Source organism: Hevea brasiliensis, chromosome 1 (genome assembly GCF_030052815.1).
Source record: "Hevea brasiliensis isolate MT/VB/25A 57/8 chromosome 1, ASM3005281v1, whole genome shotgun sequence".
In the NCBI taxonomy this organism is placed as follows: domain Eukaryota; kingdom Viridiplantae; phylum Streptophyta; class Magnoliopsida; order Malpighiales; family Euphorbiaceae; genus Hevea; species Hevea brasiliensis.
This window is the reverse complement of record NC_079493.1, coordinates 14,402,665-14,419,951: the sequence shown is the minus strand read 5'-3', so window position 1 is coordinate 14,419,951 and position 17,287 is coordinate 14,402,665. Positions and strand designations below refer to the sequence as shown.

Below are 17,287 nucleotides of genomic sequence, written 5' to 3'. Positions count from 1 at the left end.
GTTTTGCTTCTTATTGTGTTTCTGTTATTCACATTTTTATTCATTGTATGCTTGATCGAAATTGGCTCTTGGGGTTTAGTATGATTTGTTTGTTTAAAAATTTATTTTGTTGAGTTTGTCTTAGGGTTTTGGGTTAATCAAACTAAACCCATTATTCTAGCTATCTATTTTGCTTCCTTCATTTTGATATCAAGCATTAGAGCTTATTTGGGTCATTGAATTCAGCTTACCTATTTGGCCTGAAACTATACCAGCATTATTTGGGTGTATTTAAGACGTTGGGTATAAATTTTGGGAGTTGTTTGATTTTGTTTGCCTGCTGAATCAAAATTTTGCGGCAGACCCAATCAAATTATGTTCACATAGCAAATTGATCCAGAAATTCTTGAAAATTTATAGGGTGTTTATACCCCACTTTAGTAGTTCCTAAATTAAATTTCAGCTTAAAATTCAACCATTTGTGTGGGGAACCAAAATTTTGCGGCAGAATCGGTCAAATTAACTTCACATAGCAAATATACTCATAAATTTCTGAAAATTTACTGGTTGTTTATAACCCATTTCAGTAGTCCTCGTATTAAATTTCAGCTTAAAATTCTACCATTTGTGTGAGGAACTAAAATTTTGCGGCAGACCCGATCAAATTAAGTTCACATTGTAAATCAGCCCAGAAATTCCTGAAAATTTACAGACTGTTTGTGCCCCATTTGAGATGTTTCCAAATTAAATCTCAGCTCAAAATTTAATCGTTTGTGTGGGGAACCAAAATTTTGCGGCAAACACGATTAAATTTGGTTTACATAGTAAACCTGTCAAGAAAAGCCTGAAATTCTAGCTGCAATTAGTCAGCATTGGATTGCATTTGCCTTCTCAATTTCAGATCAAAATACACTCGTTTGCTTGGTGATCCTAAATTTATGCAATTATTGGTGTATTATGTGAACTGCTGGTAATTGTGATAAGTTGGTGGCAAACTTGGATATTTAAGCTTGATATCACTTCTTTAGGTTGTCTCTTTTCTAGCTTACTACTCTTTTATTTTGGTGTCTTCTTTCTTGATTCCTTATTGCATTACATTTCCATGCTTGAGCTTTTCTTTTCTTGACTTCTTGAGTCACATTATTGCTTTCTTGATTACTCGTTTTGATCCGTCACGTTCAAAAATTTTATTGTGTGTTAAATTTTTATGAGTACAATCTTGGCTTGAGTTACTTGAGTTTGATAAGAACTTATAGACATATCCAAGAGAGGTAAAAGGCACAGAGTGGTGAGTTCATAAGAGGGAAAAAGCCTTGTTGAGTTAAACATGAGTGGAGTGTCCCCTGTTGAGTGTAAACACGTAAGGGAGTGAGTGAGGTGTTTTCTTTACACTAACCATTTTCTTGCAGGTCTGAAAACATGTCTAGAAGGGGTGATGGTAGTGAGGGGGAATGTGAAAATCCACTCTACATGCAGGCTGTTAGACAACAATTTGAAAGAATGAATGTTGTGTGCAATGGAATCATAGATAGGTTGGAAAGATTGGAGCAAAGAGATAGGCACAATGAGAGAAGGCCAAATAGGAGGGATCTTGTACCTCCAGTAGTTGAATCTGATGAAGATGAGGTTGATAAATATGATTTTGAGGTTGAAAGACCTAGGAGGGGTAGGTATGAGAGAAGAGCTGAAGATAGGAGGAATGGGGATAGGAGGATAAGAAGAGAGGAAAGAGAGAGGAATAGGGTAAATGACAATATCAAAAGTATTAAAATGAGCATCCCTTCTTTCCAAGGGAAAAATGATTCGGATGTGTATCTAGAATGGGAAAGGAAGATGGAAGCTTTCTTTGATTGTCATCACTATTCAGAGGAAAAGAAAGTAAAGTTAGCAGCAGTAGAATTTACTGATTATGCTTTGGTATGGTGGGACCAAGTGTTGATTAGTAGAAGGAGAAATTATGAGCAATCAATTGCAACCTTGGGTGAGATGAAAACTATAATGAGAAGGAGATTTGTTCCTAGTCATTACTATAGACAGCTACACCAGAGGTTACCAAGATTAACTCAAGGTTCTAAAAGTGTTGAAGATTATTATAAAGAAATGGAAATTGCTATGATTAGAGCAAATGTGAAGGAGGATAGAGAAGCCACCATGGCTGGATTCTTGAATGGGCTAAACAAGGAGATTGCTTATATTGTTGAGTTACATCACTATGTTGAGTTGGAGGATATGGTCCACATGGCTATGAAGGTAGAAAGGCAACTTAAAAGCAAGTCAAAATTTGGAGGAAATGCAGGTACTTCTTCATCTTGGAAGTCTAACTGGAAGAAAGAGGATAGGGAAAAGGCTGTTAGCAACTATAAGAAAAATGAGGATAAGGAAAAGAAGGTGGAGAAGAAATTTGTAGAAAGTAAAGGAAAGAAGGTTGCAATTATTACCCGAAATAGAGATGTGAAGTGTTTTAGGTGTTTGGGCAGTGGACACTTAGCTTCTCAATGCCCTAACAAGAGAGTCATGGTCATGAGAGAAAATGGTGAGATAGAAACGGAGGAGGAAATTGTGAGTGATTCGACATCTTCAGGGGCGGAGGATGCAGAGGTAGAATATGCTGCTGAAGGAAGTGCTCTAGTGATTATGAGAGCATTAAATACTCAAGTAAAGGAGGATGTTGGTGATAAGTAAAGGAGGATGTTGGTGATAAATTGCAAAAAGAAATAATTTTCCATACAAGGTGTCTTATCCAAGACAAAGGTTGTAGTGTCATCATTGATGGGGGAAGTTGTGCCGATGTTGCTAATACTATTTTGGTGCAGAGATTATGGTTGAGGACTTTGAAACACCCTAGACCCTATAAATTGCAGTGGTTGAATGAATGCAGTGAGGTGAAAGTAACAAAACAAGTGTTGATTTCCTTTGCAATAGGAAAGTATCAAGATGAGGTTATGTGTGACGTGGTTCCAATGCAAGCCGGCCATTTATTACTTGGCCGACCATGGCAATTTGATAGAAAGGTGATCCACGATGGGTATAAAAATAGGTATTCTTTTGAAATGAATGGAAGGAAAATCATTTTGGCACCTATGACACCAAAACAGATTTATGAAGACCAAACAAGGCTTAAGCAAGCAATGGGTGAGGTAAAATCAAGAGTGGCCGAAAAGAGAGCAGAGAAGAAAAGAAGGAGTGAAAAGAAATTGACTGAAAATGTTGCGAGTGAGCAAGACAAGGGTGGTTATGAGGAAAGAAAAGAGAGTAAAGAAAACATTCCAAGAGTGCTTGAAAAAGGTGAATCTTCGACGCAAAAGGAGAGCTGTGCGGAAAGAGGGGAGAGAAAATTAAGCTTGTATGCTAAAGAAAGAGATGTGAGGAATGCCATGTTTGCCAACAAGCAAATGTTATTAATTGTGTTTAAGGACTCTTGTTTATCTACATCTGACCTTGACCCCAATTTGCCTAGTGTTGTTGTCTCCCTTTTGCAGGAATATGAGGATGTACTACCTGAGGAGATGCCAGCTGGACTACCACCTATTCGAGGGATTGAGCACTAGATTGATTTTGTACTTGGAGCAGTTATTCCCAACCGTCTAGCCAATAGAACTAACCCTGAAGAAACAAAAGAATTACAAAGGCAAGTTGAGGAATTGCTAGCTAATGGTTATGTGAGAGAAAGTATGAGCCCTTGTGCTGTACCTGTCCTTTTGGTACCAAAAAAAGATGGCACATGGCCCATGTGTGTGGATTGTAGGGCGATCAACAAAATCACTGCAAAGTATCGCCACCCTATACCTAGATTAAATGATATGTTGGATGAACTTTGTGGTGCTTGTGTGTTTACCAAAATTGACTTGAAAAGCGAATATCATCAAATTCGTATGAAAGTAGGTGATGAATGGAAGACTGCATTTAAAACAAAGCATGGACTATATGAGTGGTTAGTGATGCCTTTTGGTCTAACTAATGCTCCTAGCACTTTTATGAGATTGATGAATCATGTGTTGCATGCTTTTATTAGAAAATTTGTTGTTGTTTATTTTGATGATATATTGGTTTACAGTAGAGGCATGAATGAACATATGCATTATTTAAGAGCTGTATTCGATGTGTTAAGAAAGGAAAAATTATATGCTAACTTGAAAAAATGTTCATTTTGCATGGAAAAGGTTGTCTTTTTAGGATTTGTCATTAGTGCTAATGGTGTTGAAGTCGATGATGAAAAAATTAGAGCTATTAAAGACTGGCCCATTCCAAAGTCTGCATCTGAAGTACGTAGTTTCCATGGACTAGCTAGTTTCTATAGAAGATTTATTAAGAATTTCAGTACCATTGCAGCACCATTAAATGATCTTGTCAAAAAGAATATTAATTTTGTTTGGGAACAGAAACAAGATGATGCTTTTCACAAAGTTAAAGACATGTTATGTTCCGCTCCTGTGTTGGCTTTACCTGATTTTTCTAAGACTTTTGAGATTGAGTGTGACGCATCAGGAATAAGTATTGGAGCCGTTTTAATGCAGGATAAGAGACCAATAGCATACTTTAGTGAGAAACTTAATAGAGCAGCTTTAAACTATTCTACATATGACAAGGATTTTTATGCATTGGTACGTGCCTTGGAAACATGGTAACATTACCTTTAGCTAAAGCAATTTGTCATCCACACAGATCATGAGTCATTGAAGCATATCAAGGGGAAAAATAAATTGAGTAGACGTCATGTAAAATGGGTTGAGTTCCTTGAGACCTTCCCATATGTGATTCAATACAAACATGGGAAAGAAAATGTGGTGGCTGATGCCTTATCTCGAAGGTATAACCTTCTTGCCCTTCTTGATGCAAAGTTATTGGGATTCGAATATGTGAAAGAATTATATGCTAAAGATGATGACTTTGCTAGAGTTTATGCAGCTTGTGAAAAGAATTCTTTTGAGAAGTTTATAGGCATGATGGATATTTGTTTAGAGAAACTAGATTGTGTGTGCCTAAGAGTTCCATGCGTGAATTGCTTGTGAATGAGTCTCATGCTGGTGGATTAATGGGTCATTTTGGTGTTGCCAAAACTTTAGATGTGTTAAAGGAACATTTTTATTGGCCGAATATGAAAAGAGATGTTAAAAGAGTATGTGTTAGGTGCGTTGTGTGTGTTAAGGCTAAATCTAGAGTTTTGCCACAAGGTTTGTATACACCTTTACCTACCCCTAGTGATCCTTGGGTTCATTTGTCTATGGATTTTGTGTTAGGATTACCTAGGTCTAAACAAGGCCATGATTCAATTTTTGTTATTGTTGATAAGTTTTCAAAAATGGCATATTTTATTCCATGCCATAAAACTGATGATGCTACAAATGTTGCAAATTTATTCTTTAGAGATATTGTTAGGTTGCATGGCATACCTAAGAGTTTAGTTAGTGATAGGGATGTTAAATTCCTTAGTCACTTTTGGAAGGTTTTATGGGGAAAATTGGGCACCAAGTTGTTATTTTCCACCACTTGTCACCCACAAATCGATGGTCAAACTGAAGTAGTAAATATGACACTAACTACTCTTTTGCGTGCTGTGGTTAAGCAAAATTTGAAGTTATGGGAAGATTGCATTCCACTTGTTGAATTTGCATATAATAGAAATGTGCATTCTTCTACTGGCTATTCTCCATTTGAAATTGTGTATGGTTTCAATCCTTCAACTCCTTTGGATCTTTTACCTTTGCCTGTGAACGAGCTTGCTAGTTTAGATGGAAAAAGAAAAGCAGAACTGGTGAAAAAAGTCCATGAACAAGCCAAGCTTCAAATTGAAAAGAAAAATGAAAAATATGCTAGTCAAGCCAACAAAGGAAGGAAGAAAGTTACATTTCAACCTGGAGATTGGGTATGGGTTCACTTGCGCAAAGAAAGGTTTCCCTCTCGAAGGAAATCAAAATTACAATCAAGATGTGATGGACCTTTCCAAGTACTGACCAAAATTAATGATAATGCCTACAAAATAAACCTGCCCGGTGAGTATAATGTCAGTGCCACCTTTAGTGTTGCTGATTTATCTCCTTGTGTTGATGCAGGAACAGATTCGAGGACGAATCCTTTTGAAGCGAAGGGGGATGATGAGAATCAAGCTACATCCACGCCAAAGGAATTTATCCAAGGTCCAATTACTAGAGCTAGAGCTAAATCACTTTAGAATTTAATTTTTGAAATCTTAAGGAGCAAGGATTATAAGCTGGAATGGCATGAAGAAAATTATAAAGGATTAAATTTGGTGAAAATTAAGCTTGGAAGTAACCAGGTGTCATGTAGAGCATTAGGTTATATGGAATAACCTGTGGACGTGCATGCACCATATCCAACCCATGTACATGCATCTGTTGGCACCCCTTTAAAAGAATATTCCTTGCTATTATAACCACATCTCTTTTGGGCTTAAATGCCCTTATTTACTGCTGTATTAAATTTACTTTTTGTTAGGAGTTTTTAGTCTTTTGATTAATTAATTTTTGTTTGGACTTAAAGCTCCTTGCAGTTGTTATTAAAGTAGGGATATTTTTGTTTTTAACTTTGGAGCCAAGAGACTATAAATACAAGTGTAATGAGAGAGTGGAGGACACACTTTGAATATTAATGAAAAATTGTTTCTGCTTCTTTAGTGAGTAAATTGGCTGTTGCCTTTATTCTTGTGAAGCTTATTAACTTGCTGAGATTTCTATCTTATAAGATTTAATGTGCATAATATTCTTGGTTTATTCATTCTCCATATGAAGTAGGTCAAGAATTCCATTTCTGATATTTTCTTTGAATTACACAACAATCTGATTGTGTTGGTTTAAAAAATCAAATTCATACATCTTGATTTGGTGCTTTCCATATTGTTCCTTTAATTCTTGAATGTGGATTTTTCAAGTTACCAATTATTTGAAGGTTCACGTCAATGATGCTTGACAAATATAAAAACTTTATTACTTTATTTTAAAAAATAAAATAATTTAATTAAATTTTGTAATTTATCTTATGTAACTTTTTAAATTGATTTTTTTAATGCTTGACAAATATAAAAACTTTATTACTTTATTTAAAAAATAAAATAATTTAATAACATTTTGTAATTTATCTTATATAATTTTTTAAATTGATTTGTTTATAAAATTAATAATTATGAAAAATGTATTAATTTAAAATAAATTTAACATAAAAACAACAAATAATTTTTTTAACAAAATTTAATAGTTAATTTATATATGGTAAATTTTATTAAAAATTATAAACATAGGTTACCGATTTATTATAATAATTACATTAAATTAAAATAATTAATTATATTATATATTGTTTTTTAATAATTATTTTTTATTAAGATAATAAATTTTTCATAGGACAAAATACATTTAAAAATAACTATTAAATTATTTTTTTTTTAAATAAAGTGATTTATTTATAGGTTTTTTTTTGGTCTGAATTTATTTACTGTTGACCAAATAATTGCTCATATCACTTGCATGTGGATTTGGATTACAAAATACAAAAACAAAAACAAAAACCTCCGTTACTAAAATCAAAATTCTAGCGAATTCTTTCTCATTTCCCAAATTCATAACCAAAAGCTCACAATTTCTCACTCAAATTCTTACACCCATCCCCCAATCTAATCTAATTCTTCAAAAATTTCCCTTCAATTCCATGTATAATTCCCCAATTTCGATTTTCTCCGCACAATGACCAACACCATTGTACCCAAGTCCGAGACCAGCCCTCTGGTCTCGCCATCGTCCTCCCGGTCGGTTACCGAAACGGTGAATGGCTCGCACCGGTTCGTGATCCAGGGCTATTCGCTCGCCAAGGGAATGGGAGTGGGCAAGCACATTGCGAGCGATAATTTCACTGTGGGAGGGTACCAATGGGCGATATACTTCTATCCTGACGGCAAGAATCCGGAGGATAATTCAACATACGTCTCAGTCTTCATCGCCCTTGCCAGCGAGGGTACCGACGTCAGGGCGTTGTTCGAGCTTACGCTAGTTGATCAGAGTGGGAAAGGGAAGCATAAGGTTCATAGCCATTTCGATCGCTCGCTTGAGAGTGGCCCCTACACGCTTAAGTATCGCGGTAGCATGTGGTAATTTTCTTGATTTCTGGTTGATCCCGATCTTTTTCTTTTCTTCTTTTCTTCTTAAAAAGATTTTTTTTTTTTCTTTTGGGTCAATTTCGATGGATGGTATCATCTTTTTTTTTTTTTATTTGACTGGTCGTTTCCTTTTGTAATTTCGATAGTGGGTTTAAGCTTAAATCATACCCTTCATATGAATTATCATTCATGAGTCAGATATTACGCCATGTTATTATTGTTTTCTATTGTTTCTACTGTGATCAAAGATTTTCTCTGATGGGGAATTGTGTCTCTGATGGGGCATTTTGAGAAACGCTCCAAGCTTATTATTATTGCATTAGTCTAAGAAAGTGGGGTAAGGAAGTGGATGATGAATTAATGACTGACATTGACCTAATGAGTGTAGTTATCCATAACAATAATCAAACACTTTCAATGCTTCAACCAAGGAGAAGGGAATTAAGAGTGAGGGAGCATATATTATAGCTATTACATTGATGCTTTTAGTTTATGTTTATCCCATAAATTTAGGCAAACTGAAATTTCTGAAGCATGTTCGTGGTGATGATCTTGTTTAGCCCATTTCTATCATGCTGGTGTAAAGACCTTAAAAAGATGTCTTTAATGTTAATATAACAGTTAATTAATGCATTTCTTTTTCCATTTGATGCTTGGACATCATACAAGGTGTGCAAATTTTTCCAATCAGTTAACTTCTCCCAATAGAGTGCTTACCCCCATCAATTTGGTGTTATGTGTCTTTTTTTACAAGGTTAATTGTGATAAGGTAGTAGGTTTGTTACCAGAGGCTGATGCTTCTTTTGATTTTTGAATAAATGCACTTTCCTGGCAGCTAGATCTTAAATTGATTTATCTATCAAATTAATGGCATAGATTTCAAAAAATGACTATTATACCAATTATAATTCAGATTCTCTGTCTCTCAAAATAACACTGCAACAGCTATTGTCTATGTAATGGTGTTATTCCTAAAAAATTTTGTTGTCAGCATTATGTTTGGTTTATGATGGCGCTGATTATGTGTTACATGGTTTCTATAATGGTTTAAATTGAACTGGGAGGGAACAAGTTTGTAAACCAAGCTCTGTTCATCTCTGTTTTTCTTTTCTCATAACTGCTGTAGGCCTGTGGCTGGTCCGCTTGGCTTTTGTAGGAACAGAAAGATAGGAACTAGGTATGGAGAATGTTTTGACCTTGCACAATTATTCTGTCATCTTTCTGTGAGGAATATGAAATATATGGAATACTCTCTCTCTCTCTCTCTCTCTCTCTCTCTCTCTCTCTCACACACACACACACACACACACACACACACACACAGTGTACGCACACTGAAGTTGCCTGTTAAGTTTAGCTGGCAGCAAATACTATGGCTTTTAATTAGTTGATGTCATCAAATACTAAATCAGCGATTAGTTAATGTCTGAGTAACTTAGCAATGAAATTTTGTCCACCCTTGTTTATCATTAAGAAAGCCTATCCCATTATATTGTTATTATCTGTCTGCATCTCTCTAGTTGCTTTCTTGTAATTAAGCAACTAGGCAACATTTCTTGATGATCTCATCTAGTTGCATTATAAATGCCCTAGTACGGAAGTGTGATAAGTTAGTAGGTGAAATAGTAAGAAGGGGAAAAGAGAGACTTAAGATGATGTGTGATATCAAAGGAAAGGATTACAAGTTTTGGATATTGAAGTGGACTTGGGGTTTACCAGAGGCGGACTTGGTGTCTAACAAAGCTGATTATTTAAAGGTATGGAGGTATTGGTGGAGCATCTGCTGTGGGGTTTTTGAGATTGTTATTACTTACTAGGGTGAGATTATGATGGTATAGTTTGCTCTCTGACATGTTTTGAAGATCTTGAGTCTGTTTAACTTTAGCAATTAGCTCCTTGCATTCTTCTTTCTGTTTTTTTGTGTGTGTGTGTGTTCCCCACTTCCCCTTCCTTTCCCACCCCCCCCTGGCGCTCTTTCCCTCCCTCCTCTTTCTTCTTGTATACTTTATTTATTTATTTTTTTGTCGAACTTGTATACTTTATTTGAACTGAGTTAAGAAGTCTAATAATAATAGTAATATATTAAAAAAAGCACTTGAGGGAATTGCTTGCTGTAAATGTAGAAGTTTAGTGGATGTGGGGTTCTATCCTCCTCCTTTGCGTTATAAATTTTTATTACTCTTGCAATGCTCTCAACTATCTTGATTATGTTTTTTTTTTCTCTTTTGTCGTCCCTGTTTATGTCAGTCCCAACTATATTGACATAATTTCAGTTCAATTTGTATGTCATTGTTGCTGGTGTGTAAACAAGTATGTGTATATTTTAGGGCTTATCACAAAATCCACCAGACCACTTTGGTCTATATTGTTTTAAAATTATCACTTATTGTTCCTATAATATCCTCACTGAAAAAATAGAAGATTTTGAGGAACTAATGCATTTTATAATATAATAATTTAAGTGCAATTTTAAAATTAAGGGACCAAAATGTAATATAATATGAAATATCAAGTACTAAAGTGTACTGAAAAAAAGGATTAAGATGTTGTGTCATGGACAAAGCCTAGGGACTACAATTGCTAGTTTTGGCCAAATTGTCTCTAGTGTTTTTTTTTTAAATTATTATTATTTATTTAAATAAGTTAATCCTATATTTTGAGGTTGGGAGATCATTTTCTCATCTATTTCCAACCTCTGGATTGTGGTTTGTTGAGATTTTGCTCATTTTCTGATACTCCTTTCATAGGAAATAATAATATTGTTAGGGGGCGCTTGGTATGAGGATAATAAGGGGTAATTATTAACTTTATAATTTTAACACCTTATTGATGTTGTTTGGGTACTTAAAAGGATTAGGTTAACTTTTGGATACTTAATTCACCTCATTAATATTGATGCCCTTTTGAGGGTTTAAATGTTAACTTTGGGGGGACTAGGTTAATAATTACTCTCTTTAAAGGTTAAAATTTATAAGAGTAATATTTAATTCTTGATTTTTAACCTTCTACCAAACACATCCTTAGTATTTGCGGCGTAAGCACCAGAAATGTTGATTCATTGTCGGTACTTTTTTGTTTTCATGATTACATGATTCATTGTCAGCTTTCTTTTTACCTGGATATTAATCTTGTTGGTTTCTGCTTTAATTCAGGGGATACAAGCGATTTTTCAGACGAGCTTTGCTTGAAACATCTGACTTTCTCAAGGATGATTGCCTGAAAATAAATTGTACTGTTGGGGTAGTGGTTTCAGCAATAGATTGTCCTCGATTACACTCAATTCAGGTTCCAGAGTCTGATATAGGAGCACATTTTGGCATGCTGCTTGAAAATATGGAAGGTTCAGACATTACTTTTAATGTGGCAGGGGAAAAGATCCATGCTCACAAGTTGGTTTTGGCTGCTCGATCTCCTTTTTTTCGGTCTAAATTTTTTGATGCCGAAGAAGAAGACAAGCAAGTGGTTCATATTACTGATTTAGAACCTAAAGTTTTCAAGGTGAAGAGTTATATTATCCTATGAGTGTGTCTTTAAGGCAATGGACAGGATTTGTGTGCTTGAGATATTATTTCTTTTATATTATTTTTACTGTCTTACAGGCCATGTTGCATTTCATTTACCGAGATACTCTCACTGAAGATGTGGACATGGAGACATCTAGCTCGTCTTGTATTTCCTTGGTATCTGAAACATTAACGGCAAAACTGTTAGCAGCAGCTGACAGGTATGGTCTGGACAGGCTCAGATTGATGTGTGAGTCTCATCTTTGCAAGGATATATCTGTGAGCTCTGTTGCCAGCATTTTGGCCTTGGCCGACTGTCATCATGCTACAGAATTAAAAGCTGTTTGCCTAAATTTTGCTGCTGAAAACCTTGCAGGTAATGCTCAGTTTTCCCATTCATTTTCTCCCGTCTAACATAATTTGTAGAGTTAATTGTTGTATTTTGTAGATACAAAGCATTGATTTGTTTGAGCATGAATATGCTGTCGTGGGATATCCTTTGATGGACATGCAAGTGTGTTATTGTTTTACTTGTAGTCATATGTGTATAGAACCAAATATGTTTGCTGCTAGAGGTGTTGTAGTATAATTTCGTTTATTTTCTCGAGTTTGAGTTTTAATTGCAAATATGTAATCTTCCCGTAAGGTAATTAGATAATTAAAGCAGTGCCAACAGTGAAACTTAGAATTAAATTGCAAAATATTGATAGAAGTGGTAGGGAAGCCAGTTATCAGCATGCATAAGACAAGAAGTTTGCTTACTTTCAAGGGATTTCATGCCTAAATCTATTCTCCCTTGGGCAGTTGGAATTCTTTTTTTTTTTTTTTTCCCCTCTCTGTTTATTATTTGGAGAGTTAGAAGGTCCATTGTTGATTGCTGTTGTATTTTATGAAGGCCTTTAATGAATTTCACGAGAGAGAACTTCTTTCTGACTGACTTTTATCATATTTCTTGCAGCTGAATTGTTGTTAATTAATCCTGGAATGCCAATACTAATGCCTTTTTATAATATAAAACCAAATTTCCAATCTATGGGATTGTGAAATGGATTTATTTCTAAGCTTGTTTTCCATCTCTTTTTAGGGTCATCATATCATGAATTAGTTTTGAGGAGTGATATGAAAGACTTTGATAACAATGCTTTTGGACTTATTAAAAAAAATTGGTTTTGTGCATGTGCAGCATTGCTTTTTAAAAGTACAAGATTGTAGATGTGTGAGAAGATAATAGAGGGGAAAATTTTTGTTGTTGTTGCTCACAAATTACAGATAAGAAGTATACAATTTTAGGAAAATGTTATGTGAGGAGGAATTTGGAAGGAAATGACATTAAGTTGTGCTGGCTGCTGTTGCTGTTTAGGTAGTCTGTGTCGGCTCTCTAGTTGGGTAAAAAATATGTATAGGCCCTTTAAACTACTAAAGACACAATGATGAGCAGTTTTGTAACCAACAATTTGCAACTTATTAAGCATATTGATTGTGTGATGAAATGTATTAGATGGTAGGGGTTGACATAACCATGTGTGTACTATGATAACTGTCATCATACCTTGGCCATGAGAACCACCACTGCTGTTGACACCATATCACCCATTTTTGTTAACATTTATACTTGTAATTATTGCACCTGTGTTCGGGGTTCCCAACTCCAGCAATTTCCTCTAGTAGGTCTGTGGTTTGAATCTCATTGGAATGATGGCGGAATGAGTTGTGGAAAGATGGAGCACTACCAGGTTGTGAAGCTCATTTAATACTCTTTATGTGTCCAAAACAAGGAAGGTTACTCCTATATAACATTTGGCCTTTATTTTGTTATTTCATAATAAAGACAACATAAATTGAACAATAATAATAATAATAATAGAACATTGTTTAATGCATTTACTACTTCTCTTAATGAGAACTTTTTAACTAGGTATGGAAAAGGAAATTGTAAATTCTAAACAGGAAACTATTTCTACCACTAAAGAAGCTCTAAATTTCTAAAAGGGAGAAAAATTTGGTAATAATCTCTTCTATTTTATTGGCCTTTTAAATATGTCATCAAAGAAATTTCTCACGAGCTTCTGTTTCTTTTCCTTCTGATCCCCTTGTTTGAATCTGTGAAGCATGGAAACCTTTAAAAAGCCAATGTTCCCCTATCATAGATGTTTTGGAAGCTAAAACCTTTTAGAAAAATTTTATTTGTTTATTAATTTTTTTAAAATTGGAAATCTAAAAAAAAATAAAAACTTAAGGAAACCTTAGAGTTTAATTTACAGTTTAAAAGATTTAAGATGAAGTTCAAACTATAATATTCAAAATTTATGTGCTTCATGGGGGAAAAAGAAAAGTTAAGAAATAGAACAAAAAGAAACTTAATTATATTTTTCTAATCTATGCAATTGGTGAAACTAAAGCATTCCTAATTGAAGAACAATTCAAGATGTTATATTCATCAAGGCAAAATACTGTTAAGAGATTTTGTTTTTAGAGTTTTGACACTAGAATGTTGAAATTAATGTTGCAGTGCAATATTGAAATAATTAAATCAAATACAGATTTTTTTCTTTCATTGCGAAGTAAGTTCCCAACATTTTGTTTCCTACCTTCTTAAAGTGCCATATCTATGTGTTGTTTCGGACGTCCCCTTATGTGTCAATGTTATGTGGGTTTAAATGTTTATTCGTTGACAAAGTTCTTATCTATTTATTCACATGACTATTACTTCTCCCTACTTAAGTGATCAGATTGGCAGTTATGAGGAGAATCATTCAAACAGAAACAGTAATACCAGTTGGAAATGTTTGTCTTAATTTGAGAAGTATTGATATTGCTATAGGGGCAATTGTTAAGGTTTCAGCATGATTTTTTTGTTTTATAAACGTTTAAAATAAATTGACGTTCTCCTTTCATTATATGCAAATATGTAGGTAAATAAATTGACATTCTCCTTTCATTATATGGAAATATGTAGGTATATATAAAAGTTAAATTTATTACTCAAAGTTCCAGCAATGGAAGGTTTGGTTTACACTGTTGAGGAATTGATGCAAAAAATTTTCCTATTTGGTTTTTAGAATCCAGAATCATTTTTTTGTGCCTTGTGATTTTTTATGGTCATGTATCATTTGAATTTTTAAAGAGAAAGATAACTTATACCAAGAGTATGTGTTCGCTTTGTTTATTTATTTATTTATTTTTATCTATTAGGGTAAAGTGCAGAAAATATCATGTGGTTTAGTGCTTTTACGAGTAGGAGTATGTTTTTTTAGTGACAATTCAGTACCCTGTGTTTTGGTCCTTTAGCTATTAGCAGCCAAATGCACTAACACCATTAAAATTAATGACATGGCAAATGTGAATTAATGAATTGCTTTCAAAAGCATATTTAATTATTAAGATGTTTTAAAAAAAATAATGTTAATTGTGTTAAAAATTTTAAAAAAATGTATATTTTGCCACATCAGCATTTTTAATGGTGTTGGTGCATGTGGCTGTTAATTGCCAAAGCAAGACATAGGGTATTGATTTGTCACAATAAGAAGCCACAAATCGTTACTTAAAAAAACGCTAAACCATGTGTGTTTGTGTTTTTTTTTTGGGTACTTTTCCCTACTTATTATTTCTTAAGTTTCAAAATTTACCATTGGAGTAATATTATTTTAAGCATATCTTTTGCTATTGAAATAGCACCCTTGCAATGGCCTTTTACTGTTTCTTCCTTTTCAGCTGATAACAGTTTTTCTGAGTTTATAATGAGCTGATGAACAAATTGTATAAAGATTGTAAGATAGATGGGTACATGGCATAGATAGCATCATATTTGCACTGATGATATGAAACAAAGCGGTTCTTGAATAATAATCAAGCCAACATGGGATGGGGCAACCCTGCTGGTTCCTCTATCTCTCCACTTCTCATTCCCCTTCCCCTCCCTTTTGGGGAAAAATGGTGGAATGAGTGTCCAAATTTTGAGCCCAACTTTTATTTTTGTCATCATGCCTAGCATCAAGTATACTCCAAATAGATAGTACTCAATTTTTCTATTATTATTATTCAAAAATGTTTTTGATCAAGTATTCCCTTTTGTGGTTTGGTTACATCAATTTGGTGCCCTTCATTGCCTTAAGACATAAATTAAATTTCTAGATGGCATAAAAATATCAGAGGTTTATGGATTTACAACTAGCAACTAATCAAGAGAATATTTATGCATCTCTTTTTTATTTTATTTTATTTTTAAGGAGCAAACAATATAAGTGGAAGGTCTAAGTTGAGAGCAGAATTGAAGATGTTACACTTCATATTATATTTTTCCTCGACAAACTGTCATCTTATTTCCAATGGGCATTGTTGTTACAGCTGTAATGCGGTCGGATGGCTTTGAGTACCTCAAGGAGAACTGCCCATCACTGCAATCGGAGCTACTGAAGACCGTGGCTGGTTGCGAGGAGGACTGCAGTAGTGGAGGCGGAAAATCTCGTAGTGTATGGGCCCAACTCTCTGATGGCGGTGATACCAACGGCAGGAGGGTCAGGCAAAGAACCTAATATCTGTTCATTAGTCTTTGTAAATGCAGATGATGATGAAAAAAAAAAAAGGGCAAAAAAAAAACATTTTGTGCTGCCATTCTCTCATTGCCTAAAAGATAGCTGACATAAATGCAGTTAACTGATGTAGTTAGATTGTGGATGTTTTTGTAAGCTGTAAGAGTTGATAACTGTGTTGTTTGTGAATGTGTCCTCGTAGGTCTCATCTTGTGTGGACTAAGACATTGGTCTGCTATTTTTTTTCCCTGTATTGCTGCCAACAATTCTAATCTGTCAACTGCTGAGAATGGCTTCCTTGCAAAAATTTTGGTTGTTTTCTTTTTCCCGGTCCTCTTTACGTGTTAATGGGCATTAGAAACTGGGTTTCTTTCTAAAATAATTACATAGAATAGTTACATTTCCATTCTTGAAAGTGCGAGGGTGAGGTTTCCCCCTTTTTTTTTTTTTTTTTGTAATTCAGTTAAAAGTATTAGCGTCCGTTTTAAATAGTGAGAATAAGATAACAATTTTTGTTAATATTATGTAAATCGTTTGTACAAAAAAAATATATGTAAATCGTAATTGTAATAAATATTATATTAATTTGTAAATTATATTTGAACCCATATAATTAATTAATTAATTAATTAAGTTGAAGTATCATGATTTAATTAAAATTTTTATTGAAAAAGATTATTTAGACTCTTTGTTTTTCTTGTTTCGTGGAAAAGAAACAAATGTTTTTGATGGAAATTATTTTTTATGAAAATATTTTTAATTGTTTGATTGTAATATTAAATTATTTATATGATTTTATGTTATGCATGTATAATTATTTTTATATTTTAATAAAATTATTAAAATCAAGAAAATGAGGAATCCTAATTATAGTCACATAAAAAAGTGATTATCCAACAACCTTCTCTTAATTGGTGGAAGAGTATTTATTAAATTTTTAGATAACTTATTACCTATTATCAAGATATTCAAAAAAATCATTAATTCTTTTTTTTTTTCTCTTTTTTCTAATTAATTACTCTTTCTCTCTCTTTAATTAATTAATTTCTTTAATCTCTAATTTATTTATTCTATTTTTTAAGTTGAACCTTTCAAATCATAGTTTAATTTAAATTAATTCTAAAAAATATTTTTTGATGGCAAATTAATTCAAAATAATGAAACTCAAAGTG

At 33.7% G+C, this 17,287-nt stretch overlaps 1 protein-coding gene across 1 annotated transcript; it reads left to right on the top strand.

Moving 5' to 3' along the window:
* The first annotated feature begins 7,451 nt into the window (after nt 1–7,451).
* On the top strand, nt 7,452–16,440 carry LOC110660970 (BTB/POZ and MATH domain-containing protein 4). Its single transcript, XM_021819441.2, has 4 exons — nt 7,452–8,074; nt 11,236–11,581; nt 11,683–11,962; nt 15,931–16,440. Exons 1-4 carry the CDS (start codon nt 7,674–7,676, stop codon nt 16,116–16,118), a joined length of 1,215 nt encoding a protein of 404 aa, XP_021675133.2. The 5' UTR covers nt 7,452–7,673; the 3' UTR covers nt 16,119–16,440.
* Nucleotides 16,441–17,287: the final 847 nt, after the last annotated feature.

Excerpts from the sequence above, each read along its gene's own strand:
- LOC110660970 (XM_021819441.2), top strand. The coding sequence starts at position 7,674 with ATGACCAACACCATTGTACCCAAGTCCGAGACCAGCCCTCTGGTCTCG. Across the intron at positions 8,075-11,235 it reads AAGTATCGCGGTAGCATGTG|GGGATACAAGCGATTTTTCA; the intron begins GTAATTTTCTTG and ends GCTTTAATTCAG. Across the intron at positions 11,963-15,930 it reads TGCTGCTGAAAACCTTGCAG|CTGTAATGCGGTCGGATGGC; the intron begins GTAATGCTCAGT and ends TTGTTGTTACAG.